Genomic DNA, 11,211 nt, shown 5'->3' on the forward strand with positions numbered 1-11,211 from the left:
GGGACTACAGGTTAAGACTCTTTAGTGCCGGTTGGTGACACAAACCGGTACTATAGGTTAGACCTTTAGTACCTGTTTGTGTCACAGACCGACACTAAAGAATATAAGAGAAAGAATATAACTTTGTAAGGAGTAATATTTAAACATACAAGAGAAAGAATATAGACAGTCTGATGTGAATCTGGTTGTGTATTTGAATGAATCTTTTTAATCCATTGTCTATATCGGTATGTACATAACAAATTATACACAAGCTGCTGGAGATGCTTTGAGTGTAGTATATGCGGCTGCTACGGATGGATACATCACCTGTACTGTACAGGTATACATATACCACACGGAGAGCAGGATGGTCTGAACATAGTAGACAGCTGCATCGGCGGTCGACGGATCCGCTGTTGCGCAACAAACAATGGGCGATTCCATCTGCTTCCCTTTCGGCAGCCGCCGGTCCCCATCCCATACATGCACAGTGACTCCACTTGTCACTCTCTCCCCTTCTCTCTCTTAGGGCCGGCCCACCTGTCAGCCACTCGTCTTTCATTAACCAGTTGGTTCTACTTTATTATATCGCTGCACACTTCTTCACCACATTTGAGTCACATCCATGGATCGATGGATCGATCGATCGATATGCATGGGACCCGGTCTCCATGATCTGCATGATCGACCTCTGAACTAACCAGCTTTATTTACGCGGTGGGCGTACGTACATCACTATGTAAATCTAGCTGTAGTTTGCAATTGCGTGCCCTGCTCAGGCTGATGAACAGTTGGATCCACTCCAACGGGCATCCGATTTGGGCTCTAGCTATCTCTAATCATGATGCCTTTTCTGTGCATTTGGGCACTGCAGATTATCGTTCCCAATAGTTCAACGATGGCGCGCAGATTCAGATTAACTGTGCGGATGCCCTGCCCATCCTAATACCTGCATCATTGCAAGCGTACGGATAAGGGTGACATTATTACTCACACGCTTAAGAAACAAAAAAACATTTCCCTTTTTTCTGTGTTGTTTTTCAATTCAAAATCCCGGCCTTCGTACCGCACAATTGACCTTTGATCATTAGTTTTTAACCAATAATATACGAGTTACATATAAAAGTGACGAGCTGGTCAATGCATGTTCTATTCATATTACACACATCTATATGCCTTGGCCATGCACGGACGCATACTGCATGTCCATTGGTGCCCCCGAACTGAGAGAGATGGTTGCAGCGTGGTGCCAGAGAGGTGGCGGTGAACGACCATGGGGATGCCACTACGGTGAAACATATCACGCTTCTTTTAGAAATGAAGGTAAAAGATTTGTCAAGTGCATTAATTAAGCATAATTTAGAAGTAAAAGCAGAACAAAACGCTACAAACTTGCTGAGGTGAACAAGCACAACCCTACAAGCGTGCCAAGTTCCCCTGAACCACTGAGCCACATAACCACATAGGCAGCCCAACGAACTCACCCAACATGGTACTACTACTTCCTCAACACATGAGTCTCAACCTAAGATTGTAGCCACCTAGCACAAATAACTTATCCTCGACTTCCAAGGTATTAAAAAAAGTGTCATCGTGAAGAAATCTTGAATGCAGAAAAAAAGATAAATGTATCCCAATTCTCCAAAGATAGCAAGATCTTCGGCACCAGAAGAGAGTGTGATGCATATCGTCTTTACTTAGTTATGCTTCTCTTCTTTCTCTTAAATATCAAGTTTAGTGTGTTCCTGTTCGCCTACCATTGCCAAATTGAGCATGGACAAGATCTTCTTCATGAAAACGAACTCAACCTAGATCTAGAAATTAGGTTGTATGCCATGTTTGCTTAACTAGCCGAATCCAAAGTAGCCTTGGAGTGACCTGGGTTATTTTGGGAACAAAAGAGCACCAAAAATACCAAGGGAACCTTCTAGAAGGTTCTGAAAGCCGGTGAGAGATAAAAAGCTATATGGGCTGACCAACACATAGTATTTGTTGCATAAGCACCAAATAGGATTCTTCGCCTCAGACATCGTAAAAAAAACGGAATCCCTAATTAAGGGGTACCCCTTGTAAAGGTCACCCTCACATCTTTTGGTGTTGACAAGTGGCATACTTACACTTGTCACAACCAGGGGGGTTAGTGGGATTTTCCACAAGCACGGAGGCAGGGGTGATTTTATTTCTGCTTTTTTTTGCATACATTCATTTCTGTTGAACATCTTATCTGTTGAACAACGCGTCCAAATCAAGAATCGTTTTCACCATTGTGTATCTTCACTTTTTTGTCATTGAAACGTGGAAGCACATATGTGCTTCACATTTTGGGAAGCACGGAAGCACAACTATGCTTCATTTTTGGCCAAGCACAAAAGCACAACTGATGCTTCATGTGAAGCACATTTGTGAAAGCACACGCTTCTACCAGTTGTAAATAAAAAACAGTGAAACAAAAAAGAATGGAAACATAAAAACAAAAAAGACATGATACCGCCATAAAAAAGTAGAAAGACGGATAGGACAAAAAAGAGACAAAATCCAGGAAACCCCAGACAAACAAAAAACCCAAAAACAAGATTTAAGAAAAAGGACTAAGAAAAAATCACTCCAATGTGAGAAGTGCCCAGCGCATGTCACATGGCGCCGCTGGAGCTCTCGGCGCAAGGAAAAGCGTCCGCTGCGGCCTGCGGGCTCGGTTGGCTCCTGAGTCTTTGTAAAAAACAGGTGCCTCCTGATGGATGGATGGAGCCATCAAGTTTGGTAGTACAAATCCAAAAAATATACTACATAGTTGTTGGAAGTAAACTATATATATGCATGGAGCTTGTCGAGAAAACGGCGGGCAAAGTAACCAACAGGAGCCTCGCACGTGGAGGGCATGTGGCCCGGTACTGCCGTCACAGGCATGCTAGGCTGGTGGCCGAACTGCACGCTGGTGAGCACGCAGCAGGCACAACGGCGCCGGCCGACGCTCGACGTCGACGGCGATGATGGCGACGTACGGCTTGAGATTAAGCAAGCAAGCACACATTTGGTGTAGTGATACTATTGGCTAGATTGCCCGTGCGGGGGGACCATGGACGCCTGAATTCCAACAAGAAATTCACAACAACATCAACTTCACACGCATATCCCCCACTTAAATTGATCACCTTCGACAACCGATCGATGCATCTATAATACCTAAATAGTTCATTCCCATTATATTACTTCTCTTAACATGCAGACTATCCACATCAGCAGGTTAGCCACAATATCTTTCCACTACTGACTTACAAGTGGGACCAAGCACCAATTTACCAGCATAGTGGACGACCAACTGGCGGACTGCCATCTATTAACTCAAGACTTCAAGAGACACCATAAACTGACTCAATACAAGCAACACACAGCAATACTAGGGGTACCACTTGCAGCTTTTCTATTTCTATTTCGAGGAATGTTTTTTGGTCATTCACCCTCTAGGTTTTCAAAATTTTGTACTTCCTTCGTCCTCTAATATAGTGTGCACAATTTTCGCAAAAATCAAGGTTCACAAACTTTAACCAAGTTTATAGAGAAAATTATCTATAACTACAACACCAAATACATACAATTTGAAAATATATCTGTGAGGAATTAAATGGAATTGATTTGGTATTCTGGATGTTGATAAGTCTTTCATAAACTTGATCGGAGTTTACAAGGTTCGATTTTAAAACACTTGCAATTTTATTCGTAGTCATAACCATTACAGGTGCACTCATTTGGTCCAATAAAATAGAAAGTAACTCCTACGACTAAGCATTACAGTGATATCTCTTGGTGATGATTTATTCGTGGTATCAATCTACGCATGACGAAGTACTTTCAGGACTTCACTGAAGAGATTATGATTATACCGGAGCAATAATAGAACCACTCGTTCACTGGCACGAACTGCGTTATCAACAGATATATCTACAGGTCATTTGAGTTGCTTATGCAAAAGGATAGGAAGGCATAAGCGCTGAAAGGACTTGGCCAAGGATGACCCCCTAGAATCACATGTCATGAAACCACAAGATACTCACCATCATGTCAAGGAGAGATTCCAACTCCACAAAGAATCAAATCAACAATAATAGGATGACACAATAGTATAAACTCGCTAGATCTGAATAGTTGGATCTACAAGGACACAATCTTCTCTACCTCCATGTCACCAACAAAGAAAGAGTATGAGTAACTTTATTCACAAAAACACCATGGCTATCACTAGACGCTGACAAAGAAGCACAAAATTCTTGAAGATCCGAGTCCCCCTCTCAGCACTATGATAACAGTCGGGGGCGAGAAAACCCAAAATATCTCAAGCGGCGGTGGATGCTCTTCAAAAGAAACTCTTAAACCCCTAACTCTCATTATATTTTACATTGTTGCAGTTGGACGGAGGAGTACTAAAAACTAGCTACACAGTACTCCCCCATTCTAAAAATACTTGTCGTGCTTTTAACTCCAGTACAAAATACTTGTCATTGTTTTAAATCCACGACGGATATATTTTGAAACGCAGTGAGCAACAAGTAAGATGCATAAAAAGGAAAACAAAAAAACTAATCCCCCCGTCTCATAATATAAGAGCGTTTTTGTAGTGTAGAAAATGCTTTTATATTATGGGACGGGTGGAGTAGATGACAGGTAATGGCGTAATGCAACCTCTGAGTGTGGTATGTGGCTTCTATGTACAGGTACATCATCTGTGCAGGTATGTTACATTTTACATACTCTAATACCAATACCAGAACAGAGTAGAGCAGGGAAAACAGAGTGATGTGAAAACAGAGCGGTCAATCGATTTGCTGTTGCGCAACCAGCACCGGGCGATTCCATCTGCTTCCTTTTTGGCAGCCGCCGGTCCCCATCCCGTGCATGCATGCACAGTGAGTCCACTTGTCACTCTCTGTCCTTCTCTTTCTTGGAGTCGGCCCACTTGTCACCCACTCCATCTTTCACGTTCTTGCCTAACTAAACTGCCAAAACGTCTTATATTTAGTAACGGGCTAGTAAGTTTCATATTGCTGCACAATGCTTCACCGCATTTGATTTACGGGTACTCGTTAACCTTCACGTATGTGCATACATGTGAATTATGAAACAGCTAGTCATGGAGATCAATCGACATGATCTCCATCACATGTGAATTAATCACCTTTAACTGCTAACTATAGCTAGTTTGCAATTGCTTGGCCTGTTACAGCCAGCTCCCACATAAACATCCACACATATATAGCCCATGAACAGTACGATCCACTTCAACGGGTATCTCATCTGATTTGGGCTCGCGCTATCTGTAATCATGATACCTTTTCTGTGCAGATGGGTACTGCAGATTATCGTTCCCAATAGTTGAGCCATGGCGTGCAGATTCAGATTAACTGTGCAGATGGCCAGCCTAAAACCTGCATCATTGCACGCGTACTGAGAAGGGTGACATTAATGGTGAGGGTTAAGAAACAAAAAAACATTTCCCCTTTTTATTTTTTATTTTTCAATTAAAAATCCCGGCCTTCATTTTTTATGGTTTACCTTTGAACGTTAATTTAGCCAATAAATATTCAGTAAAATGCCATACTAATTATACCGTTGCAATATTTTTTTCAATACGAAATTAATGATTTTTTGTGACATGTAAACCTCATTTTGTCGGTCAAATTGATAGTCAAATACCTGGACACCGAGAAAATAGGGACGGGTGGAGTAGTTGTATTTCCATATAAAAGTGATAAACTTGTCAATGCATGTTCGATTCATATTTCACCCATATATACGCCTTGGCCCTGCATGGTCGGATAATACAGTCTATCGAGGTCGTCAAGCTTAGAGAGATGGTAGTAGGGTGGTGCCAGTGTGGTGGCGGTGAACGACCATTGGGAAGGCACTACGGTGGAACATATGACACTTCTTTTTGAAATGGAGGCAAAAGGTTCATCCCATCCAGTAATTAAGTTGTTTTATGAAAAAAAAACAGACAAAAAACCGTTACAAACTGGCTTGAGTGAACAAGCACAACCCTACAAGAACTTTAGCTTTTCTTTCATCTCTCCCAAGGCGACTTGGAAAAGACTTCCTGCCCTCGTCCTTCGCCGACGAGTCCGTGGATTTGCCCCCCTCTGCTTGCCGCTTCGGCGGCCAGTGTCGGGGAGGAGAATAATGGTGTCTCGACTGCCGCTAGTAGATAGGTAGAATTAGTCATCGCGGAGGTGGCGTTTGGATGCGCTCCTTGTTTGAGTCAGTCTTTCGGGCTCCGATCCTCCTCAAGTTTGTCCATTGAGACGGATTATACGAAGTTCCGGCGTAGATTCTTACTAGCTCCATGGGGCGGCGAGGTTAGCGTTTCTCGCCGTGCGCAAGCAACGGTCATGTTTGGTGTCAGGTTCTTCAGATCGATTTAAGGATTCAACGGTGACGAGTGCGGCTCCAGCGCGCTGGTCCTTAGGGGCATGTGCACAAAGACTTCCCGGCTATCATCGACAAGGCCAGGCCGGCTCCCGTATGGAAGCAACGCGTCGATGGCTTGTTCTGGCGGCGGCAATGGTTGTTCGGTGGTGCATAGACCTCGATGTAATTTTATTATGTTTGAAGTGATTTGTACTTTCAATGAATCTTTATAATAGATGTAATCCTTTTCAGCCAGAAAAGAGGCACAACCCTACAAGCCTGCGAACTTCTCCGGATCCATAGAGCCACACCCAGCACGGTACTACTACCACGGTACCACCTCGACACACGAGTCCCAACGTACAAAATCTTGGGCGGTCTCCAAAAAAAATGGCATGAAGAAGAAAATCTTGAATACAAAATAAAATACAAAACATATCCCATTTCGCCAAAGACAGTACTCCCTTCATTCTACAATGTTGTGCGCCCACGTTTTTTAAGATTTAACTTAGACTTTTATCTCATGAAAAAGGCAAAGGTACACGCAGCTTGGACGCATCCATCCATCCATGGGGAACGGGAAGGTGGTGCACGGGTGTGTTATATTTTCCCTTTTCCTTTCTTTCATCTCACTCGACAGCGTGCATGGCGCATGGGTGGTGGTTCACGGTTGGTACGAGTAGTAGGAGCTAATATAAATAGCTCGATGGGTAGCGGTAACAGTGGACGTGACAGTGCCGGCCGAGGGTACTACACGCACTCCACACAGAGGAGATGGAGGGGACGGAAATGCGTGCCCGCGAGGCAAGCGTCCTTGCCCCCGGCCCCGCTGCATATGTTTGTACAGTGCCCGCGTACGTACAATCCCGCACCCAGCTCCGAACTGTTTCCACCTCCAATGGCAACCAAATTACCACCATATATCTCTCTCACACCGTCAGGGTCAGAGAGCACGTACACGCACATGAAAAAAAAAAGGGGAAATAATACCCCCTTCGCTTCGGAAATAAGCCGCGGACCTAGAATCTCAACCTTGGGATGCCACCGTTGAAAATTTACTAGTGTTACATGTTAGTAAAATTTATTTTACAATTTTGGAGGGGTGCCCATGGCACCCCATAGACCCCCCTGTCGGGAGAAATGGATAAAGTTAGATGTATGTATGACTAAAATATGTCTAGATAAATCTATTTCTTGGACGACAAGTCCGGAGTAGCACTACTCTGCATTGTAGATGGATTGGGCGGGTCGAGATTAAGTACTGGAAAAGAACGATTCCAGCTCCTTTTTTTTTCCAGCTCCTAATTACCACTAGGTAGTTGGACCCTGTTTTTTCCTGCAATGAAAAAAAGAGTTGGAACCTGTTTTCTTCGGTCAGAACTTGGAACTCGGGACATTTTATAAACTTGCTGAGGTGAGGAAGCACAAGCACAACCGCACCACTAGGTAGTTGGAACTTGGAACGTAAGTTTGTAGAGTACCACAAATTACCAGTAAAAAAATCACAGTGCCAGACAGTCCGTACGCTGGGCGCGTATACATACATATATTTTCACGGCCCTTGGCAAACCGAAGAAGCGATTAGCAGCCAACGGGAATCTCGCACGTGCCGCGCATGTGTCCCGTACGTCCATGCATGCGTCCATACCGCGCGGTGAAAGTACTTACCATGCAGTAGTAACAACCTGCTAGAGTACCAGTAAAAAAAAGGGTACAAACACAATGCGTTGAATCTTCTCTCTCTCTTTCTTCCTTGTAGACTAGAGTGAGCCCTGCATGGCAGTGGTGCATTGCATGGCCGACGACGGCGATGGCGATGGCGACGGCGATGGCGACGGGTGAGGCCCAGCTGCTAGATTAAGCGAACATTTGGTCTACTGATTGGCTTGACTGAATCGGGCGAGCATGAGCGAGGGGACCATGCTAGCTAACATTATCGCCATGGCCATGCCATGCCTGAATCCCACCAACAAATTGACAAGCTCCCTCTCACTCACTCTCACTCACTTGCGTTGCGTCCCATCCCCCACCTAATTGTACTCTCCCCATCATCGTCACCACCCAGCAGATCGACGACCGGCGTCCACCAATAAGACTAGCACAATCATTGGCCCGCCGGCCGACGAGCGAGCCCCTGAGCTCCTGATTGATTCAATCTCTGCGTGCGCGCGTGCGTGAGCCTCGTCCGTCCGGTCAATTGACCGCCCTCCGCCAACCGGATTTCAACCGCAAACAACAAACTGTTGGTACCGGTATAAGGATCAGCAATTAATCAACGCAAAGGTGAAAGAATGGAACGACATGGATCAATCTTGCTTTGCTTCAACGGCCTCCCTCACTCAAAATCAAAACATCAGCTGGTGCTAGGACAAATTTGATTGAAATGAAGCTAGCTGCATAAATTTAAGTCTCCGTGGTACTAGGAAAAACAGAGCGAAATGGAGCTCCTGAGCTAGCTAGCTAGTAATGGTGGCTGATTGTGACGGGACTGCTAGCTAGGTGGATTACCTTGGTGCTGGTGGTGGCGCTCATGGCTGATGTACTGTACATGCCCAAATCACAGTGGGGAAAAACATCAAGAAAGTAATTAAGCAAGCAGCAAGAAGAAGAAGAAGAAGCTAAGAAGATTATATAGGCTGAGAATGGATGGAGAGCTCGGCTAGGCCAGCCAAGAAAGGGGGAAGGAAATGTACGTAGCTACAGCAGCGGTAGAAGAGCAGAAGCAAACGATTGAAAGAATGTGGCGGCCGGCCTGCCGGAGGTGGCCGGCAGGTCCTAGTAGTCGCGCCAGCAGACGAGCATGGAGACGCAGCGGCGGACGATGTAGAAGCGCGCGCGGTGCTCCTTGACCGCCTCCACGCACTTCTTGGACAGCCGCCGCCGGGAGTCGGCCTCCTCCTTCTTCTGCTGCTCCGACGACGAGCTCCCGCCCCCGCTCCCGCTGGCGCCGGCGCCGTCCCGGGTGGCGGTGACGCTGGCCGAGTAGCTCCGGCTCAGCCCCCCGCTGGTGCCGGCGCTGGTGCTGGCCCCGGACGCGTCGCCGTAGTAGTAGTTCCGGCCCGATCTGCTCCGCCCCTTCTTGGACAGCTTCCACTTGTCGTCCCCCTCCATGCTTCCAACCCAGATCAGCCCTGCCGCCGCCGCCGGCGACTGAAACGTAAATGCAGGTGGGTCGGTGGCGGTGGAGATGGATGGGGATGGACGGATGGAGTGGACAGTGCGCGTGGAATGAGCAGAGCGAGGGATAGAAGAAGAAATGGAGCGAGCGAGCGGGCGGGCGAGCGAGTGAATCAATGAATGGTGTGCTAGCTGCAGAGCGGAGCAGGGAGTGAGGGAGTGGGAGCGAGTGGGAATGGGGCCGCCCTGTCTCCTCCCCCTCCTCAGCTCAGCTGGCTTCTCCTCGCCTCGCTCCCAAACAAATGAAACCCGACCCCAACCCCAACCTTTCGACGGATGGAAGACAACTCGTCCCTCCCAGCCAGGCACCAGCTACCACCGCACCACTCTCACTCTCACACTCACTGTGCTTGGCCTCTACCGCCATGAAAACGCAAGCGCAGCGCTCCCAGCAGCAGAGTACATTCCGTCTGTGACCGACCGACCGATCGATCAACGGTACCTACACTACACTGTCTCCTCCCGACTTCACTGCACGCACAACCACGCACGCAGCAACTGCTGGAGTATAGTGGTAGCGTACTACCACTACTACTACCACACGCAGTACAAATAAAATTTAAAGGTGGTAGGAGTGGCGCCAGACTTACTGCGATCACTGTGCATAACCTCTGCATCACGCCACATGATCGCGCGCAAAGCTGCCGGCCACGCCCGCCCCGCCCCGCCCCGCCCGCCACCGTCAAATCAAATCACCCCATGTTAGCCGTTGCACGGCGTCCGTCCCGTCGGTCGGCAAGCCAACCTTTTGAATATTTCAATTTTCTCCTGGCGGTGGCCAGTGGATGCCGCTGTCTCGCGTTTTTACCTTCACCGGAACCGAAAGTGACTTTGGGACGGGTCGTCGGTTTTGTGGCTCGAAGCAGGACACGAGGCCTCCTTTCACCTTTCTTTCTTTCTTCCTCGGGAGGCATTTTGCATGGCGGGTTAATTAGGGTTACCGGGGGATGCTAGATATGGCTAAACATGCAACGTGGATGGGTGGGTGTGGGTGTACTCCATTATCGGCGGCGGGCGCTCCTAATCCTAGGCTCCTACTACCTGATGATCCATGTCCGTATGAATTATGGAGAGATGAAGAGGACGGTTCTACTGCCGCTAGTGCAAGTGCTGGGGTCGCTAATCATCGGCTAACCCAACTGTTCCTGTGCTAAAGCTGGTATGCTAAGTAAAGGTGACTTGACCAGACTGGGTTATGTGTGGGGGCCTGGCAAGCACTCAGGTGGTATACTTGCGCATTGATTATCAGATTTCAAATCCTCAAGCAGTCTTTTTTTTTTTGAGACAACTGGGTGAGGAGAGAGGCGAGAATATCAGCAACGGTGTCCTCCACCCGTTTGGGCCAATCGGAAATATCGTAAGGAAGAAATGATTCACACAGCTGGCTGGGATCAGTAACTAATACTAGTACTAATGTAGTAATACATAATAATTTAATTAATACTGATGTATATAACCAACTAATATATAAATAATCTTTTTTTTTTGATAAAAGAGAGCTTGCCTGTCCAATTTCATATAAAGAAATCAATCATTCATAGACTCCAGGACTTACAACGCAACAGGGGGGCAATCTGACGATGATAAGTCGGTGAAGGGATCCATCCCTCCCCCCTCCCACATACCATCCTGTCAGGATTTGAACCCTAACGCCAA

At 46.7% G+C, this 11,211-nt stretch overlaps 1 protein-coding gene across 1 annotated transcript; it reads right to left on the reverse strand.

Moving 5' to 3' along the window:
- Positions 1-8,676: 8,676 nt before the first annotated feature.
- Positions 8,677-10,172, reverse strand: LOC119273301. The gene is made up of 2 exons (XM_037554510.1): positions 10,146-10,172; positions 8,677-9,867 (listed from the first exon to the last, which is right to left on the reverse strand). The coding sequence occupies exons 1-2, from the start codon at positions 10,170-10,172 to the stop codon at positions 9,154-9,156; spliced, it is 741 nt and encodes a 246-aa protein (XP_037410407.1). The 3' UTR covers positions 8,677-9,153.
- Positions 10,173-11,211: the final 1,039 nt, after the last annotated feature.

The sequence above is a fragment of the Triticum dicoccoides genome, chromosome 3A (assembly GCF_002162155.2).
Source record: "Triticum dicoccoides isolate Atlit2015 ecotype Zavitan chromosome 3A, WEW_v2.0, whole genome shotgun sequence".
Classification (NCBI taxonomy): domain Eukaryota; kingdom Viridiplantae; phylum Streptophyta; class Magnoliopsida; order Poales; family Poaceae; genus Triticum; species Triticum dicoccoides.